Here is a 22,593-nt window from a genome sequence, read left to right as displayed (position 1 = left end):
TGATTCTTTTAATAGTCATCTCAAAAATTGTTAATTTAACTTGGTTTCTGGCACAGTTTAGTTTATTTATTTTTTACTATTTATTTTTTCAGCTTAATGTAGAAAGTCAATTGACCTTGGAAGTTTGTTATTACAACAATTTATTAGCACTTTGGGAACCACTAGTAGAGCCAGTTGATACCAAAGAGGGTAAAAAAACTTCTTACCTACCCTGGGAACTGTTCGTCCAGGTGATTCAGTGTTTCTAAAATTTAAATATGCCATTTAATATCTCTTACTTCAATGCAGTTTTATCTGTTCTAGGTAGAAACAAATCCTGAGGCTGAAACATTGCTGGATTACTCTATTGGTGGGCCCGCCGGTTCATCTCCAGAAGCAAAAGGAGGCGTTAAACCCCTCATGTACATTAACGTGTCTTCCAAAGTACAAAGTTCAATTTTAGCAAATATTATTTATTGTTGAAAATAGTATTCTTCTAACTATGTTTTACTTTTTTGCAGGAAACTTTACCAATAACAATTACAAAAACATGTATGGAAGTGTTAAATAATTTGAGTAATGAATTTTCAAAAGCAATTTATAAGCAGGCAACTTTTATTGGCGAGAGAGCACAATTTATTATTAAAAATGATTCTGGATTAAGTATAACGTTGCTTTTGAATAAAGAATTTAAAGTAAGTATCTTTAAATTTAATCTTTGATCCTAATTTGAACTTAACTCTTCGTTTTCAAAATCTATGTCAGACAGACAATGTATCTCTTATTAATTTCAGCATTTTCCAATTGTGACAAATTGTAATTTTTGGTTTGCATCTAGAATTGCGCAGAATTTCGACCTAAATTATTTCTTCATAATTATTATCGCTTTGATATTTATACGTAGTTTATAAGACTATAATGACGTACTGAAGCTTCCAATAAAATATTTGCGGACTCTATATCGGCTATTGGCCCCTGGTTATGAAAGATTGTTATCGTTCATTAGGGTAAAACAAACTGAATAAAAAAAAGAAATCAAACTCGTACATTATGTTACTAAAACAGCCCGAAAATTATTCTAAGATTTGCCTCCACCAGAGTTGGGCACTGATTAAAAAAAAAATTAAATTCTAAATTTAATTGATTAAATTTTTTAATTGATTGAATTTATTTTTAATTTTAATCAGAATTTAATCAGCGAATTTAATCGTAATTTTAATCATGTGACAATTATTTAATCAATTAATTTTCAGATTTAATCGTTAATCAAACTAATTTAATCAAACTAAAAAAATTATGATTAAATCTGAGAATTAAATTGAACTTTAATTTTAATCACCGAATTAGTTCAATTTCAATCGTTAATCAAACTAATTTAATCATCCACTTTTATGGCTTTTCAAACAATAGTTCGAACCACGTTTTGGCGAGGCCCTTTTTCTAAGCGTCCTCAATAAATACTTTTCGGTTAATTTTTGTAGACTTCCACTTCTTCACGAGTCTCTAGACCAGCGGTTCTTAACCTTTTCATAGACGCGGAACACAATTATATGTACATATTTTTCTCGCGGAACACTAACATTAAATAATTTGAAATTCGGTATTTAGCAAGAACTTAAAATTAAATTCAAATTAAAAAAAAAGGAACAATTTATTGTTTCAGTATCTTTCATAAGTTTCTAAATTTCAATACATTTAAAATTGGACCATATTCGCGGAACACCGGTTAAGAACCACTGCTTTATCTTCTATATCTTGTACCTTTTTAGATCTGTGCACAAAATAACTATAGTTTATAATTGAGAAAAACAAAGTGTATAAGAGTACAAAACTCCATATCAATACGTGGTTCACAGTGAGAGATATAGAAAGGCCACAATTTTACAGAATTTCATGACCCAAAAAATTTTCAACCCTTTATATCTTCTACCTTTTTAGATCTGTGCACAAAATAACTATAGTTTATAATTGAGAAAAACAAAGTGTATAAGAGAACAAAATTCCATATCAATACGTGGCTCACAGTGAGAGATATAGAACTGCCACAATTTTACAGAATTTCATGACCCAAAAAATTTTCAACCCTTTATATCTTCTACCTTTTTAGATCTGTGCACAAAATAACTATAGTTTATAATTCAGAAAAACAAAGTGTATAAGAGAACAAAATTCCATATCAATACGTGGTTTACAGTGAGAGATACAGAACGGCCACAATTTTAAAGAATTTCATGAACCAAAAAATATTCAACCCTTTATATCTTCTACCTTTTTAGATCTGTGCACAAAATAACTATAGTTTATAATTGAGAAAAACAAAGTGTATAAGAGAACAAAATTCCATATCAATACGTGGCTCACAGTGAGAGATATAGAACGGCCACAATTTTACAGAATTTCATGACCCACAAAATTTTCAACACTTTATATCTTCTAAAATTATAGATCTGTGCACAAAATAATTATAGTTTATAATTGTGAAAAACAAAGTGTATAAGAGAACAAAATTCCATATCAATACGTGGTTCACAGTGAGTGATATAGAACGGCCACAAGCTTACAGAATTTCATGACCCAAAAAATTTTCAACCCTTTATATCTTCTACCTTTTTAGATCTGTGCACAAAATAACTATAGTTTATAATTGAGAAAACCAAAGTGTATAAGAGAACAAAATTCCATATCAATACGTGGTTCACAGTGAGAGATACAGAACGGCCACAATTTTACAGAATTTCATGACCCAAAAAATTTCCAACCCTTTATATCTTCTACCTTTTTAGATCTGTGCACAAAATAACTATAGTTTATAATTGAGAAAAACAAAGTGTATAAGAGTACAAAACTCCATATCAATACGTGGTTCACAGTGAGAGATATAGAACGGCCACAATTTTACAGAATTTCATGACCCAAAAAATTTTCAACCCTTTATATCTTCTACCTTTTTAGATCTGTGCAAAAAATAACTATAGTTTATAATTGAGAAAAACAAAGTATACAAGAGAACAAAATTCCATACCAATACGTGGTTCACAGTGGGAGATATAGAACGGCCACAATTTTACAGAATTTCATGACCCAAAAAATTTTCAACCCTTTATATCTTCTACCTTTTTAGATCTGTGCAAAAAATAACTATAGTTTATAATTGAGAAAAACAAAGTGTATAAGAGAACAAAATTCCATATCAATACGTGGTTCACAGTGAGAGATATAGAACGGCCACAATTTTACAGAATTTCATGACCCAAAAAATTTTCAACCCTTTATATCTTCTAAAATTATAGATCTGTGCACAAAATAACTATAGTTTATAATTGAGAAAAACAAAGTGTATAAGAGAACAAAATTCCATATGAATACGTGGCTCACAGTGAGAGATATAGAACTGCCACAATTTTACAGAATTTCATGACCCAAAAAATTTTCAACCCTTTATATCTTCTACCTTTTTAGATCTGTGCACAAAATAACTATAGATTATAATTGAGAAAAACAAAGTTTACGAGAGAACAAAATTCCATACCAATACGTGGTTCACAGTGGGAGATATAGAACGGCCACAAGCTTACAGATTTTCATGACCCAAAAATTTTTAAACCCTTTATATCTTCTAAAATTATAGATCTGTGCACAAAATAACTATAGTTTATAATTGAGAAAAACAAAGTGTATAAGAGAACAAAATTCCATATCAATACGTGGTTCACAGTGAGAGATATAGAACGGCCACAATTTTACAGAATTTCATGACCCAAAAAATTTTCAGCCCTTTATATTTTCTATCTTTTTAGATCTGTGCAAAAAATAACTATAGTTTATAATTGAGAAAAACAAAGTGTATAAGAAAACAAAATTCCATATCAATACATGGTTCACAGTGAGAGATATAGAACGGCCACAATTTTACAGAATTTCATGACCCAAAACATTTTCAACCCTTTATATCTTCTATCTTTTTAGATCTGTGCAAAAAATAACTATAGTTTATAATTGAGAAAAACAAAGTGTATAAGAGAACAAAATTCTATATCAATACGTGGTTCACAGTGAGAGATATAGAACGGCCACAATTTTACAGAATTTCATGACCCAAAAAAATTTCAACCCTTTATATCTTCTACCTTTTTAGATCTGTGCACAAAATAACTATAGTTTATAATTGAGAAAAACAAAGTTTACGAGAGAACAAAATTCCATACCAATACGTGGTTCACAGTGGGAGATATAGAACGGCCACAAGCTTACAGAATTTCATGACCCAAAAATTTTTAAACCCTTTATATCTTCTAAAATTATAGATCTGTGCACAAAATAACTATAGTTTATAATTGAGAAAAACAAAGTGTATAAGAGAACAAAATTCCATATCAATACGTGGTTCACAGTGAGAGATATAGAACGGCCACAATTTTACAAAATTTCATGACCCAAAAAATTTTCAACTTTTTATATTATCTATCTTTTTAGATCTGTGCAAAAAATAACTATAGTTTATAATTGAGAAAAACAAAGTGTATAAGAGAACAAAATTCCATATCAATACGTGGTTCGCAGTGGGAGATATAGAACTGCCACAATTTTACAGAATTTCATGACCCAAAAAATTTTCAACCCTTTATATCTTCTACCTTTTTAGATCTGTGCACAAAATAACTATAGTTTATAATTGAGAAAAACAAAGTGTATAAGAGAACAAAATTCCATATCAATACGTGGTTCACAGTGAGAGATATAGAACGGCCACAATTTTACAGAATTTCATGACCCAAAAAATTTTCAACTTTTTATATTATCTATCTTTTTAGATCTGTGCAAAAAATAACTATAGTTTATAATTGAGAAAAACAAAGTGTATAAGAGAACAAAATTCCATATCAATACGTGGTTCGCAGTGGGAGATATAGAACTGCCACAATTTTACAGAATTTCATGACCCAAAAAATTTTCAACCCTTTATATCTTCTACCTTTTTAGATCTGTGCACAAAATAACTATAGTTTATAATTGTGAAAAACAAAGTGTATAAGAGAACAAAATTCCATATCAATACGTGGTTCACAGTGAGTGATATAGAACGGCCACAAGCTTACAGAATTTCATGACCCAAAAAATTTTCAACCCTTTATATCTTCTACCTTTTTAGATCTGTGCAAAAAATAACTATAGTTTATAATTGAGAAAAACAAAGTGTATAAGAGAACAAAATTCCATATCAATGCGTCGTTCACAGTGAGAGATATAGAACGGCCACAAGCTTACAGAATTTCATGACCCAAAAAATTTTCAACCCTTTATATCTTCTATTTTTTTAGATCTGTGCACAAAATAACTATAGTTTATAATTGAGAAAAACAAAGTGTATAAGAGAACAAAATTCCATATCAATACGTGGTTCGCAGTGGGAGATACAGAACGGCCACAATTTTACAGAATTTCATGACCCAAAATTTTTTTAACCCTTTATATCTTCTAAAATTATAGATCTGTGCACAAAATAACTATAGTTTATAATTGGGAAAAACAAAGTGTATAAGAGAACAAAATTCCATATAAATACGTGGTTCACAGTGAGAGATACAGAACGGCTACAATTTTACAGAATTTCATGACCCAAAATTTTTTTAACCCTTTATATCTTCTAAAATTATAGATCTGTGCACAAAATAACTATAGTTTATAATTGAGAAAAACAAAGTGTATAAGAGAACAAAATTCCATATGAATACGTGGCTCACAGTGAGAGATATAGAACTGCCACAATTTTACAGAATTTCATGACCCAAAAAATTTTCAACCCTTTATATCTTCTACCTTTTTAGATCTGTGCAATAAATAACTATAGTTTATAATTGAGAAAAACAAAGTGTATAAGAGAACAAAATTCCATATCAATACGTGGTTCACAGTGAGAGATATAGAACGGCCACAATTTTACAGAATTTCATGACCCACAAAATTTTCAACACTTTATATCTTCTAAAATTATAGATCTGTGCACAAAATAACTATAGTTTATAATTGTGAAAAACAAAGTGTATAAGAGAACAAAATTCCATATCAATACGTGGTTCACAGTGAGTGATATAGAACGGCCACAAGCTTACAGAATTTCATGACCCAAAAAATTTTCAACCCTTTATATCTTCTACCTTTTTAGATCTGTGCACAAAATAACTATAGTTTATAATTGAGAAAAACAAAGTGTATCAGAGAACAAAATTCCATATCAATACGTGGTTCACAGTGAGAGATACAGAACGGCCACAATTTTACAGAATTTCATGACCCAAAAAATTTCCAACCCTTTATATCTTCTACCTTTTTAGATCTGTGCACAAAATAACTATAGTTTATAATTGAGAAAAACAAAGTGTATAAGAGTACAAAACTCCATATCAATACGTGGTTCACAGTGAGAGATATAGAACGGCCACAATTTTACAGAATTTCATGACCCAAAAAATTTTCAACCCTTTATATCTTCTACCTTTTTAGATCTGTGCAAAAAATAACTATAGTTTATAATTGAGAAAAACAAAGTGTACAAGAGAACAAAATTCCATACCAATACGTGGTTCACAGTGAGAGATATAGAACGGCCACAATTTTACAGAATTTCATGACCCACAAAATTTTCAACACTTTATATCTTCGAAAATTATAGATCTGTGCACAAAATAACTATAGTTTATAATTGTGAAAAACAAAGTGTATAAGAGAACAAAATTCCATATCAATACGTGGTTCACAGTGAGTGATATAGAACGGCCACAAGCTTACAGAATTTCATGACCCAAAAAATTTTCAACCCTTTATATCTTCTACCTTTTTAGATCTGTGCACAAAATAACTATAGTTTATAATTGAGAAAAACAAAGTGTATAAGAGAACAAAATTCCATATCAATACGTGGTTCACAGTGAGAGATACAGAACGGCCACAATTTTACAGAATTTCATGACCCAAAAAATTTCCAACCCTTTATATCTTCTACCTTTTTAGATCTGTGCACAAAATAACTATAGTTTATAATTGAGAAAAACAAAGTGTATAAGAGTACAAAACTCCATATCAATACGTGGTTCACAGTGAGAGATATAGAACGGCCACAATTTTACAGAATTTCATGACCCAAAAAATTTTCAACCCTTTATATCTTCTACCTTTTTAGATCTGTGCAAAAAATAACTATAGTTTATAATTGAGAAAAACAAAGTGTACAAGAGAACAAAATTCCATACCAATACGTGGTTCACAGTGGGAGATATAGAACGGCCACAATTTTACAGAATTTCATGACCCAAAAAATTTTCAACCCTTTATATCTTCTACCTTTTTAGATCTGTGCAAAAAATAACTATAGTTTATAATTGAGAAAAACAAAGTGTATAAGAGAACAAAATTCCATATCAATACGTGGTTCACAGTGAGAGATATAGAACGGCCACAATTTTACAGAATTTCATGACCCAAAAAATTTTCAACCCTTTATATCTTCTAAAATTATAGATCTGTGCACAAAATAACTATAGTTTATAATTGAGAAAAACAAAGTGTATAAGAGAACAAAATTCCATATGAATACGTGGCTCACAGTGAGAGATATAGAACTGCCACAATTTTACAGAATTTCATGACCCAAAAAATTTTCAACCCATTATATCTTCTACCTTTTTAGATCTGTGCACAAAATAACTATAGTTTATAATTGAGAAAAACAAAGTTTACGAGAGAACAAAATTCCATACCAATACGTGGTTCACAGTGGGAGATATAAAACGGCCACAAGCTTACAGAATTTCATGACCCAAAAAATTTTAAACCCTTTATATCTTCTAAAATTATAGATCTGTGCACAAAATAACTATAGTTTATAATTGAGAAAAACAAAGTGTATAAGAGAACAAAATTCCATATCAATACGTGGTTCACAGTGAGAGATATAGAACGGCCACAATTTTACAGAATTTCATGACCCAAAAAATTTTCAACTTTTTATATTATCTATCTTTTTAGATCTGTGCAAAAAATAACTATAGTTTATAATTGAGAAAAACAAAGTGTATAAGAGAACAAAATTCCATATCAATACGTGGTTCGCAGTGGGAGATATAGAACTGCCACAATTTTACAGAATTTCATGACCCAAAAAATTTTCAACCCTTTATATCTTCTACCTTTTTAGATCTGTGCACAAAATAACTATAGTTTATAATTGTGAAAAACAAAGTGTATAAGAGAACAAAATTCCATATCAATACGTGGTTCACAGTGAGTGATATAGAACGGCCACAAGCTTACAGAATTTCATGACCCAAAAAATTTTCAACCCTTTATATCTTCTACCTTTTTAGATCTGTGCAAAAAATAACTATAGTTTATAATTGAGAAAAACAAAGTGTATAAGAGAACAAAATTCCATATCAATGCGTCGTTCACAGTGAGAGATATAGAACGGCCACAAGCTTACAGAATTTCATGACCCAAAAAATTTTCAACCCTTTATATCTTCTATTTTTTTAGATCTGTGCACAAAATAACTATAGTTTATAATTGAGAAAAACAAAGTGTATAAGAGAACAAAATTCCATATCAATACGTGGTTCGCAGTGGGAGATACAGAACGGCCACAATTTTACAGAATTTCATGACCCAAAATTTTTTTAACCCTTTATATCTTCTAAAATTATAGATCTGTGCACAAAATAACTATAGTTTATAATTGGGAAAAACAAAGTGTATAAGAGAACAAAATTCCATATAAATACGTGGTTCACAGTGAGAGATACAGAACGGCTACAATTTTACAGAATTTCATGACCCAAAATTTTTTTAACCCTTTATATCTTCTAAAATTATAGATCTGTGCACAAAATAACTATAGTTTATAATTGAGAAAAACAAAGTGTATAAGAGAACAAAATTCCATATGAATACGTGGCTCACAGTGAGAGATATAGAACTGCCACAATTTTACAGAATTTCATGACCCAAAAAATTTTCAACCCTTTATATCTTCTACCTTTTTAGATCTGTGCAATAAATAACTATAGTTTATAATTGAGAAAAACAAAGTGTATAAGAGAACAAAATTCCATATCAATACGTGGTTCACAGTGAGAGATATAGAACGGCCACAATTTTACAGAATTTCATGACCCACAAAATTTTCAACACTTTATATCTTCTAAAATTATAGATCTGTGCACAAAATAACTATAGTTTATAATTGTGAAAAACAAAGTGTATAAGAGAACAAAATTCCATATCAATACGTGGTTCACAGTGAGTGATATAGAACGGCCACAAGCTTACAGAATTTCATGACCCAAAAAATTTTCAACCCTTTATATCTTCTACCTTTTTAGATCTGTGCACAAAATAACTATAGTTTATAATTGAGAAAAACAAAGTGTATAAGAGAACAAAATTCCATATCAATACGTGGTTCACAGTGAGAGATACAGAACGGCCACAATTTTACAGAATTTCATGACCCAAAAAATTTCCAACCCTTTATATCTTCTACCTTTTTATATCTGTGCACAAAATAACTATAGTTTATAATTGAGAAAAACAAAGTGTATAAGAGTACAAAACTCCATATCAATACGTGGTTCACAGTGAGAGATATAGAACGGCCACAATTTTACAGAATTTCATGACCCAAAAAATTTTCAACCCTTTATATCTTCTACCTTTTTAGATCTGTGCAAAAAATAACTATAGTTTATAATTGAGAAAAACAAAGTGTACAAGAGAACAAAATTCCATACCAATACGTGGTTCACAGTGAGAGATATAGAACGGCCACAATTTTACAGAATTTCATGACCCACAAAATTTTCAACACTTTATATCTTCGAAAATTATAGATCTGTGCACAAAATAACTATAGTTTATAATTGTGAAAAACAAAGTGTATAAGAGAACAAAATTCCATATCAATACGTGGTTCACAGTGAGTGATATAGAACGGCCACAAGCTTACAGAATTTCATGACCCAAAACATTTTCAACCCTTTATATCTTCTACCTTTTTAGATCTGTGCACAAAATAACTATAGTTTATAATTGAGAAAAACAAAGTGTATAAGAGAACAAAATTCCGTATCAATACGTGGTTCACAGTGAGAGATACAGAACGGCCACAATTTTACAGAATTTCATGACCCAAAAAATTTCCAACCCTTTATATCTTCTACCTTTTTAGATCTGTGCACAAAATAACTATAGTTTATAATTGAGAAAAACAAAGTGTATAAGAGTACAAAACTCCATATCAATACGTGGTTCACAGTGAGAGATATAGAACGGCCACAATTTTACAGAATTTCATGACCCAAAAAATTTTCAACCCTTTATATCTTCTACCTTTTTAGATCTGTGCAAAAAATAACTATAGTTTATAATTGAGAAAAACAAAGTGTACAAGAGAACAAAATTCCATACCAATACGTGGTTCACAGTGGGAGATATAGAACGGCCACAATTTTACAGAATTTCATGACCCAAAAAATTTTCAACCCTTTATATCTTCTACCTTTTTAGATCTGTGCAAAAAATAACTATAGTTTATAATTGAGAAAAACAAAGTGTATAAGAGAACAAAATTCCATATCAATACGTGGTTCACAGTGAGAGATATAGAACGGCCACAATTTTACAGAATTTCATGACCCAAAAAATTTTCAACCCTTTATATCTTCTAAAATTATAGATCTGTGCACAAAATAACTATAGTTTATAATTGAGAAAAACAAAGTGTATAAGAGAACAAAATTCCATATGAATACGTGGCTCACAGTGAGAGATATAGAACTGCCACAATTTTACAGAATTTCATGACCCAAAAAATTTTCAACCCATTATATCTTCTACCTTTTTAGATCTGTGCACAAAATAACTATAGTTTATAATTGAGAAAAACAAAGTTTACGAGAGAACAAAATTCCATACCAATACGTGGTTCACAGTGGGAGATATAAAACGGCCACAAGCTTACAGAATATCATGACCCAAAAAATTTTAAACCCTTTATATCTTCTAAAATTATAGATCTGTGCACAAAATAACTATAGTTTATAATTGAGAAAAACAAAGTGTATAAGAGAACAAAATTCCATATCAATACGTGGTTCACAGTGAGAGATATAGAACGGCCACAATTTTACAGAATTTCATGACCCAAAAAAATTTCAACCCTTTATATCTTCTACCTTTTTAGATCTGTGCACAAAATAACTATAGTTTATAATTGAGAAAAACAAAGTTTACGAGAGAACAAAATTCCATACCAATACGTGGTTCACAGTGGGAGATATAGAACGGCCACAAGCTTACAGAATTTCATGACCCAAAAAATTTTCAACCCTTTATATCTTCTAAAATTATAGATCTGTGCACAAAATAACTATAGTTTATAATTGGGAAAAACAAAGTGTATAAGAGAACAAAATTCCATATCAATACGTGGTTCACAGTGAGTGATATAGAACGGCCACAAGCTTACAGAATTTCATGACCCAAAAAATTTTCAACCCTTTATATCTTCTACCTTTTTAGATCTGTGCAAAAAATAACTATAGTTTATAATTGAGAAAAACAAAGTGTATAAGAGAACAAAATTCCATATCAATGCGTGGTTCACAGTGAGAGATATACAACGGCCACAAGCTTACAGAATTTCATGACCCAAAAAATTTTCAACCTTTTATATCTTCTATTTTTTTAGATCTGTGCACAAAATAACTATAGTTTATAATTGAGAAAAACAAAGTGTATAAGAGAACAAAATTCCATATCAATACGTGGTTCGCAGTGGGAGATACAGAACGGCCACAATTTTACAGAATTTCATGACCCAAAATTTTTTTAACCCTTTATATCTTCTAAAATTATAGATCTGTGCACAAAATAACTATAGTTTATAATTGGGAAAAACAAAGTGTATAAGAGAACAAAATTCCATATAAATACGTGGTTCACAGTGAGAGATACAGAACGGCCACAATTTTACAGAATTTCATGACCTAAAATTTTTTTAACCCTTTACATCTTCTAAAATTATAGATCTGTGCACAAAATAACTATAGTTTATAATTGAGAAAAACAAAGTGTATAAGAGAACAAAATTCCATATGAATACGTGGCTCACAGTGAGAGATATAGAACTGCCACAATTTTACAAAATTTCATGACCCAAAAAATTTTCAACCCTTTATATCTTCTACCTTTTTAGATCTGTGCACAAAATAACTATAGTTTATAATTGTGAAAAACAAAGTGTATAAGAGAACAAAATTCCATATCAATACGTGGTTCACAGTGAGTGATATAGAACGGCCACAAGCTTACAGAATTTCATGACCCAAAAAATTTTCAACCCTTTATATCTTCTACCTTTTTAGATCTGTGCAAAAAATAACTATAGTTTATAATTGAGAAAAACAAAGTGTATAAGAGAACAAAATTCCATATCAATGCGTGGTTCACAGTGAGAGATATAGAACGGCAACAAGCTTACAGAATTTCATGACCCAAAAAATTTTCAACCCTTTATATCTTCTATTTTTTTAGATCTGTGCACAAAATATCTATAGTTTATAATTGAGAAAAACAAAGTGTATAAGAGAACAAAATTCCATATCAATACGTGGTTCGCAGTGGGAGATACAGAACGGCCACAATTTTACAGAATTTCATGACCCAAAATTTTTTTAACCCTTTATATCTTCTAAAATTATAGATCTGTGCACAAAATAACTATAGTTTATAATTGGGAAAAACAAAGTGTATAAGAGAACAAAATTCCATATAAATACGTGGTTCACAGTGAGAGATACAGAACGGCCACAATTTTACAGAATTTCATGACCCAAAATTTTTTTAACCCTTTATATCTTCTAAAATTATAGATCTGTGCACAAAATAACTATAGTTTATAATTGAGAAAAACAAAGTGTATAAGAGAACAAAATTCCATATGAATACGTGGCTCACAGTGACAGATATAGAACTGCCACAATTTTACAGAATTTCATGACCCAAAAAATTTTCAACCCTTTATATCTTCTACCTTTTTAGATCTGTGCAAAAAATAACTATAGTTTATAATTGAGAAAAACAAAGTGTATAAGAGAACAAAATTCCATATCAATGCGTGGTTCACAGTGAGAGATATAGAACGGCCACAAGCTTACAGAATTTCATGACCCAAAAAATTTTCAACCCTTTATATCTTCTATTTTTTTAGATCTGTGCACAAAATAACTATAGTTTATAATTGAGAAAAACAAAGTGTATAAGAGAACAAAATTCCATATCAATACGTGGTTCGCAGTGGGAGATACAGAACGGCCACAATTTTACAGAATTTCATGACCCAAAATTTTTTTAACCTTTTATATCTTCTAAAATTATAGATCTGTGCACAAAATAACAGTAGTTTATAATTGGGAAAAACAAAGTGTATAAGAGAACAAAATTCCATATAAATACGTGGTTCACAGTGAGAGATACAGAACGGCCACAATTTTACAGAATTTCATGACCCAAAATTTTTTTAACCCTTTATATCTTCTAAAATTATAGATCTGTGCACAAAATAACTATAGTTTATAATTGAGAAAAACAAAGTGTATAAGAGAACAAAATTCCATATGAATACGTGGCTCACAGTGAGAGATATAGAACTGCCACAATTTTACAGAATTTCATGACCCTAAAAATTTTCAACCCTTTATATCTTCTACCTTTTTAGATCTGTGCACAAAATAACTATAGTTTATAATTGAGAAAAACAAAGTGTATAAGAGAACAAAATTCCATATCAATACGTGGTTCACAGTGAGAGATATAGAACGGCCACAATTTTACAGAATTTCATGACCCACAAAATTTTCAACACTTTATATCTTCTAAAATTATAGATCTTTGCACAAAATAACTATAGTTTATAATTGTGAAAAACAAAGTGTATAAGAGAACAAAATTCCATATCAATACGTGGTTCACAGTGAGTGATATAGAACGGCCACAAGCTTACAGAATTTCATGACCCAAAAAATTTTCAACCCTTTATATCTTCTACCTTTTTAGATCTGTGCAAAAAATAACTATAGTTTATAATTGAGAAAAACAAAGTGTATAAGAGAACAAAATTCCATATCAATACGTGGTTCACAGTGAGAGATATGGAACGGCCACAAGTTTACAGAATTTCATGACCCAAAAAAGTTTCAACCCTTTATATCTTCTACCTTTTAAGATCTGTGCACAAAATAACTATAGTTTATAATTGAGAAAAACAAAGTGTATAAGAGAACAAAATTCCATATCAATACGTGGTTCACAGTGAGAGATATAGAACGGCCACAATTTTACAGAATTTCATGACCCAAAAAATTTTCAACCCTTTATATCTTCTAAAATTATAGATTTGTGCAAAAAATAACTATAGTTTATAACTGAGAAAAACAAAGTGTACAAGAGAACAAAATTTCATACGAATACGTGGTTCACAGTGAGAGATACAGAACGGCCACAATTTTACAGAATTTCATGACCCAAAAAATTTTCAACCCTTTATATCTTCTACCTTTTTAGATCTGTGCAAAAAATAACTATAGTTTATAATTGAGAAAAACAAAGTGTATAAGAAAACAAAATTCCATATCAATACATGGTTCACAGTGAGAGATATAGAACGGCCACAATTTTACAGTATTTCATGACCCAAAAAATTTTCAACCCTTTATATCTTCTAAAATTATAGATCTGTGCACAAAATAACTATAGTTTATAATTGAGAAAAACAAAGTGTATAGGAGAACAAAATTCCATATCAATACGTGTTTCTCAGTGAGAGATATAGAACGGCCAATATTTTACAGAATTTCATGACCCAAAAATTTTTCAACCCTTTATATCTTCTAAAATTATAGATCTGTGCACAAAATAACTATAGTTTATAATTGAGAAAAACAAAGTGTATAAGTTAACAAAATTCCATATCAATACGTGGTTCACAGTGAGAGATATAGAACGGCCACAATTTTACAGAATTTCACGACCCAAAAAATTTTCAACCCTTTATATCTTCTACCTTTTTAGATCTGTGCACAAAATAACTATAGTTTATAATTGAGAAAAACAAAGTGTATAAGAGGACAAAATTCCATATCAATACGTGGTTCACAGTGAGAGATACAGAACGGCCACAATTTTACAGAATTTCATGACCCAAAAAATTTTCAACCCTTTATATCTTCTACATTTTTGATCTGTGCGCAAAATAACTATAGTTTATAATTGAGAAAAACAAAGTGTATAAGAGAACAAAATTCCATATCAATACGTGGTTCACAGTGAGAGATATAGAACGGCCACAATTTTACAGAATTTCATGACCCAAAAAATTTTCCACCCTTTATATCTTCTACATTTTAGATCTGTGCACAAAATAACTATAGTTTATAATTGAGAAAAACAAAGTGTATAAGAGAACAAAATTCCATATCAATACGTGGTTCACAGTGAGAGATACAGAACGGCCACAATTTTACAGAATTTCATGACCCAAAAAATTTTCAACCCTTTATATCTTCTACATTTTTGATCTGTGCACAAAATAACTATAGTTTATAATTGAGAAAAACAAAGTGTATAAATTAACAAAATTCCATATCAATACGTGGTTCACAGTGAGAGATATAGAACGGCCACAATTTTACAGAATTTCATGACCCACAAAATTTTCAACACTTTATATCTTCTAAAATTATAGATCTTTGCACAAAATAACTATAGTTTATAATTGTGAAAAACAAAGTGTATAAGAGAACAAAATTCCATATCAATACGTGGTTCACAGTGAGTGATATAGAACGGCCACAAGCTTACAGAATTTCATGACCCAAAAAATTTTCAACCCTTTATATCTTCTACCTTTTTAGATCTGTGCAAAAAATAACTATAGTTTATAATTGAGAAAAACAAAGTGTATAAGAGAACAAAATTCCATATCAATACGTGTTTCACAGTGAGAGATATGGAACGGCCACAAGTTTACAGAATTTCATGACCCAAAAAAGTTTCAACCCTTTATATCTTCTACCTTTTAAGATCTGTGCACAAAATAACTATAGTTTATAATTGAGAAAAACAAAGTGTATAAGAGAACAAAATTCCATATCAATACGTGGTTCACAGTGAGAGATATAGAACGGCCACAATTTTACAGAATTTCATGACCCAAAAAATTTTCAACCCTTTATATCTTCTAAAATTATAGATTTGTGCAAAAAATAACTATAGTTTATAACTGAGAAAAACAAAGTGTACAAGAGAACAAAGTTTCATACGAATACGTGGTTCACAGTGAGAGATACAGAACGGCCACAATTTTACAGAATTTCATGACCCAAAAAATTTTCAACCCTTTATATCTTCTACCTTTTTAGATCTGTGCAAAAAATAACTATAGTTTATAATTGAGAAAAACAAAGTGTATAAGAAAACAAAATTCCATATCAATACATGGTTCACAGTGAGAGATATAGAACGGCCACAATTTTACAGTATTTCATGACCCAAAAAATTTTCAACCCTTTATATCTTCTAAAATTATAGATCTGTGCACAAAATAACTATAGTTTATAATTGAGAAAAACAAAGTGTATAAGAGAACAAAATTCCATATCAATACGTGTTTCTCAGTGAGAGATATAGAACGGCCAATATTTTACAGAATTTCATGACCCAAAAATTTTTCAACCCTTTATATCTTCTAAAATTATAGATCTGTGCACAAAATAACTATAGTTTATAATTGAGAAAAACAAAGTGTATAAGTTAACAAAATTCCATATCAATACGTGGTTCACAGTGAGAGATATAGAACGGCCACAATTTTACAGAATTTCATGACCCAAAAAATTTTCAACCCTTTATATCTTCTACCTTTTTAGATCTGTGCACAAAATAACTATAGTTTATAATTGAGAAAAACAAAGTGTATAAGAGGACAAAATTCCATATCAATACGTGGTTCACAGTGAGAGATACAGAACGGCCACAATTTTACAGAATTTCATGACCCAAAAAATTTTCAACCCTTTATATCTTCTACATTTTTGATCTGTGCGCAAAATAACTATAGTTTATAATTGAGAAAAACAAAGTGTATAAGAGAACAAAATTCCATATCAATACGTGGTTCACAGTGAGAGATATAGAACGGCCACAATTTTACAGAATTTCATGACCCAAAAAATTTTCCACCCTTTATATCTTCTACATTTTAGATCTGTGCACAAAATAACTATAGTTTATAATTGAGAAAAACAAAGTGTATAAGAGAACAAAATTCCATATCAATACGTGGTTCACAGTGAGAGATACAGAACGGCCACAATTTTACAGAATTTCATGACCCAAAAAATTTTCAACCCTTTATATCTTCTACATTTTTGATCTGTGCACAAAATAACTATAGTTTATAATTGAGAAAAACAAAGTGTATAAATTAACAAAATTCCATATCAATACGTGGTTCACAGTGAGAGATATAGAACGGCCACAATTTTACAGAATTTCATGACCCAAAAAATTTTCAACCCTTTATATCTTCTACCTTTTTAGATCTGTGCACAAAATAACTATAGTTTATAATTGAGAAAAACAAAGTGTATAAGAGGACAAAATTCCATATCAATACGTGGTTCACAGTGAGAGATACAGAACGGCCACAATTTTACAGAATTTTATGACCCAAAAATTTTCAACCCTTTATATCTTCTACATTTTTGATCTGTGCACAAAATAACTATAGTTTATATTGAGAAAAACAAAGTGTATAAGAGGACAAAATTCCATATCAATACGTGGTTCACAGTGAGAGATACAGAACGGCCACAATTTTACAGAATTTCATGACCCAAAAAATTTTCAACCCTTTATATCTTCTACATTTTTGAACTGTGCACAAAATAACTATAGTTTATAATTGAGAAAAACAAAGTGTATAAGTTAACAAAATTCCATATCAATACGTGGTTCACAGTGAGAGATATAGAACGGCCACAATTTTACAGAATTTCATGACCCAAAAAATTTTCAACCCTTTATATCTTCTACCTTTTTAGATCTGTGCACAAAATAACTATAGTTTATAATTGAGAAAAACAAAGTGTATAAGAGGACAAAATTCCATATTAATATGTGGTTCACAGTGAGAGATACAGAACGGCCACAATTTTACAGAATTTCATGACCCAAAAAATTTTCAACCCTTTATATCTTCTACATTTTTGATCTGTGCACAAAATAACTATAGTTTATAATTGAGAAAAACAAAGTGTATAAGAGAACAAAATTCCATATCAATACGTGGTTCACAGTGGGAGATATAGAACGGCCACAATTATACAGAATTTCATGACCAAAAAAATTTTCAACCCTTTATATCTTCTACCTTTTTAGATCTGTGCACAAAATAAGTATAGTATCTTGTTTTCGTATCTTTTTTAAGTTTCTATATTTCAATACATTTAAAATTGAAATTTCGCGGAACACTTGGACCATATTCGCGGAACACCGGTTAAGAACCACTGCTCTAGACGTATATAGGACCACCTCACACTCATATTTAACCATGTTTACCACTCACTAGACTTAGATAGGACCACTTTGCACTAACATTTAACCATGTTTACCACTCACTAGACTTATATACGATCTACCGGAAAGTTCTGTACGTTTTTGGAATAAAAGAAAATACAAATTTTTCTTACCAATAAACTTTATAATTAAACTTTATTAAATAATATAATTGTCATTATTATTCATGATATCTCGCCAACGTGAGCGCAATTTATGTATTTCATTTTTGAAAAATGTATTATTTTTTGATGTGAGAAATTTAACCAGTACTTGTTTGATATCTACTTCATTTTTAAATGTTTCGCCCTTCAACAAAATTTTGTAAGGACAAAAACAAGTGATAGTCGGAGGGTGCTAAGTTCGGGGAATATGGTGGATGCGACAGAATTTTCCAGTCTTGTTCTGCAATTTTTAGACGAGTCTTTAAAGCAGCATTTGGCCTGGCATTATCATGATGCAGTATGATGTTCTTCCTATTGAACATCGCCTTTTTTCTTGGACTGCTGTCTTTAAATTATGCATTTGCCAACAATACTTCTCCGAATTTAGCTTTTCGTTCGGTTTTAAAAGCTCATAATGTGTAGGTCCTCGAATGTCCCACTATATACACAACATTCTCTTATTCAGAGTGAAATTGGGTTTACAGGTGGAAGGGCTAGGTTTTCCGGGTTCACAATATGTCCTTTTCCTTACGATGTTTTCGTAGGTAATCTACGTTTCATCCCAAGTTATCATCTGGTTCAAGAAGAGCTCGATTTTGACCTCGAACTACGGATTTAACCCCAATAGACTATTTTCAGAGGGGATATCTAAAAAATAAAGTGTACAGTAACCTTAATCCCTTCGCTTCAATCGAAGAACTGGAATATCGAATAGCTCTAGCCTGCCTAGATCTAGTTTGTTCCATTTGAAAAAAAACTTAGATACTGTGTCTGGGGAAATTGGGGTTTAAAAAATGGGTCAATTACTGAAAAATACTAGATTTGATTAAATACGTGTTTTCTATTTTTTTGAAATTTCCCGCCGTTTAAAAAAAAAGTGGGTGGAACACATAACTCTGGTCACCCTGTTCATAAGTCTATTGAGTCGCCAACTAGGTTAAATGTGAGTGTAAGGTAGTCCTATCTAATTATAGTGAGTGGTAAACTTGGTTAAATGTGAGAGTAAGGTGGTCCTATCTAAGTATAATGAGTGGTAAACATGCTTAAATGTGAGTGTAAGGTGGTCCTATCTAAGTATAGTGAGTGGTAAACATGGTTAAATGTAAGGTGGTCCTATCTAAGTCTAGTGAGTGGTAAACATGGTTAAATGTGAGTGTAAGGTGGTCCTATCTAAGTCTAGTGAGTGGTAAACATGGTACAGGTGAGACACCAGACTGGTAGAATGAAGGTGCCAAGTTTGGAAAAGGTGATAATATTGATAGAGAAGAGGCACCAGCTAGGCGGAATAAAGATGCATTGGGCTGATTCTGGTTTAACCGTTGGCAATGTTTGGTTTTAAAAATTTAATCTCTCATATTTTGATTAAATTAAAAAATTTAATCGTCCAAAGTGATTAAAACTAAATTTGGAATTTAATTCAATCAATTAAAATTCTGATTATTTAATTTTAATTTTAATCTTCTAATTTCACAATTTAACAATCTAATTTCACCTTCTTATCTCCTTCCCAACCCACTTACTGGCCAACTTCACCTCGAAAACGCCCTGACCTCCTCGATTTCTTCATATGCTCAAACTTAAGCACCTTATCTACTGATACCTTTGCCCTCAATGACCTGTCCTCCGATCATAGTCCAGTTATCTTAACTCTCGACATCCATCCCAAACCATTTCCTCCTCGACCTACTCTCATCAACGGCTCTGTTAACTGGGACGACTTTCGTGATAACTTAACCCAGACCCTCAACTTAAATGTACCACTGAAGACACCCGCACAAGTAGACAGTAACGTTGAGCTGCTAACAAACGCTATACAGGGAAGTCTACACAGAGCCACTATTACTACCAACCAACACCGAACGACGTCTGTATCTTACAACATTCCTCTTAACATCAGGACACTCATCACCTTGAAACGTCGAGCGAGAGCACGATGGCATCGTTCTCGTTACCCATCCGATAAAAGAGCTTTTAATCGGCTAGCTAGACAACTAACTAATGTATTAAATAATTACTACAACGATCAATACTCAAAATATACTCTCTCTCTTTCAACACAGGACAACTCACTTTGGACTACCACAAAAAAGATCCTAAAATATAACAATACCTCTCATCCACTTCAACGTACAGACGGGTCATGGGCTAAATCCTACGAGGATAAAGCACTCTGCTTTGCCCAACACCTCTCCCAAGTTTTTGTACCCCATCCTGATATTGAGGATCCTCATCACAGCGCCACTATAAATGAAGAACTTTATATCCCAGTTCCCCTTTCTTTACCACCCAAAGCATTCACTCCTAAAGAAGTTCAACAGTTAATACAAAATCTCCCCAGGAAAAAAAGTCCTGGATACGACCTAATAACCACCCGCATCCTTCTCCAGCTCCCAACCAAGGCCATTGTATTCCTAACATCCTTGTACAATGCTATCCTTAGAACTACTCACTTTCCCACTCTTTGGAAATTCTCCTCAATCCGTCTGATCCATAAACCCAACAAACCAACTCATTCTCCTTCCTCTTATCGACCTATTAGTCTACTTCCGCTTCTAGGGAAAATGTTCGAGAAACTTTTACTATTCCGTCTCCAATCTATTTTAACTCCTCTCAATTTAATTCCTCACCATCAATTTGGCTTTCGTAGTTACCACTCTACCATCCACCAGGCTCACAGAGTTGTTGACACCGTCGCAACCTCCCTTGAGCGGAGACAGTATTGCCCGGGAGCCTTCCTAGACATTTCTCAAGCATTTGATCGGGTATGGCATCCGGGTCTTCTGTGGAAACTTAAGGGCATCCTTCCTTCAACCTACTACCTCATCTTAAAATCATACCTTGCTGATCGATATTTCATGGTTGTAGAAGGCACTTCTTTTTCTCCTATATATCCTATTCTTGCCGGTGTCCCACAAGGGAGTATTCTCGCACCCCTCCTCTATACAATTTACACTGCTGACCTTCCACTGCATCCAAATACTGCTACCTTTACCTTCGCTGATGACACGGCCATTTTATCGTCTGACAATGATCCTGTCATGGCAACTCGCCATCTTCAATCCCATATTAATATCCTAGAACCCTGGCTACGAAAGTGGAGAATTAAGGTAAATCAACAAAAATCCAAACATATAGTCTTCACACTAAACCGGAAAACCCTTCCTTCCATATATTTCAACCATATTGCTCTTCCTACCGTTACAAAAGTACGTTACCTTGGACTTCACCTCGACAAACGACTAACCTGGAATCCTCATACTCGACTAAAACGAACTGAGTTAAATAACAGATATAAACTATTAAAAAAATTACTAGACAAACGTTCAAAACTGACGCTACGTAACAAAAGACAGCTGTACTACACATTACTAGCCCCTATATGGACATATGGAATAGAACTGTACGGGACAGCCAAACACTCGAACCTTCATCGTATCCAATCCCTTCAATCCAAAATCCTTCGTACCCTTGTCAATGCTCCTTTCTACGTCTCTAACCATACTATCCACAATGACCTTAAAATTCCCTTCGTCTCTGTCCTCGCCAAATCCCGTTACATAAAATTCCATTCCCAACTATCCTCTCACATGAATCCTTTAGTCCAAGCCCTCTCAACCTCCACCCTCCCAACTAATCCTCCATGACGGTTGAGGCGTCAGTGGCCTCGCGACCATCTGCGAATGTAGCGTCGGCTATCTAGTGGGACAGTCGTGATTCTCCTGCTATTATGGCATATTACGACTGCTATCGCTGGATGGCCGTCGTTCATGTCAGACATGTCAAT

At 31.7% G+C, this 22,593-nt stretch overlaps 1 protein-coding gene across 2 annotated transcripts in view; it reads left to right on the top strand.

Annotated features, from left to right (window-relative positions):
* Positions 1–22,593, top strand: part of Vps13 (vacuolar protein sorting 13C) — an 80,755-nt gene that overhangs the window by 37,962 nt on the left and 20,200 nt on the right. For both annotated transcript variants that reach the window (XM_074128414.1, XM_074128413.1), the window contains exons 35-37: positions 93–230; positions 304–423; positions 501–674. In XM_074128414.1, the coding sequence (XP_073984515.1) occupies positions 93–230; positions 304–423; positions 501–674 (432 nt within the window). The remainder of the gene's footprint in view (positions 1–92; positions 231–303; positions 424–500; positions 675–22,593) is intronic.

This window comes from Rhodnius prolixus, unplaced genomic scaffold (assembly GCF_049639745.1).
Source record: "Rhodnius prolixus isolate KJV_2025 unplaced genomic scaffold, Rpr scaffold_9, whole genome shotgun sequence".
NCBI lineage: Eukaryota > Metazoa > Arthropoda > Insecta > Hemiptera > Reduviidae > Rhodnius > Rhodnius prolixus.
This window is presented reverse-complemented; position numbering and strand designations above follow the sequence as displayed.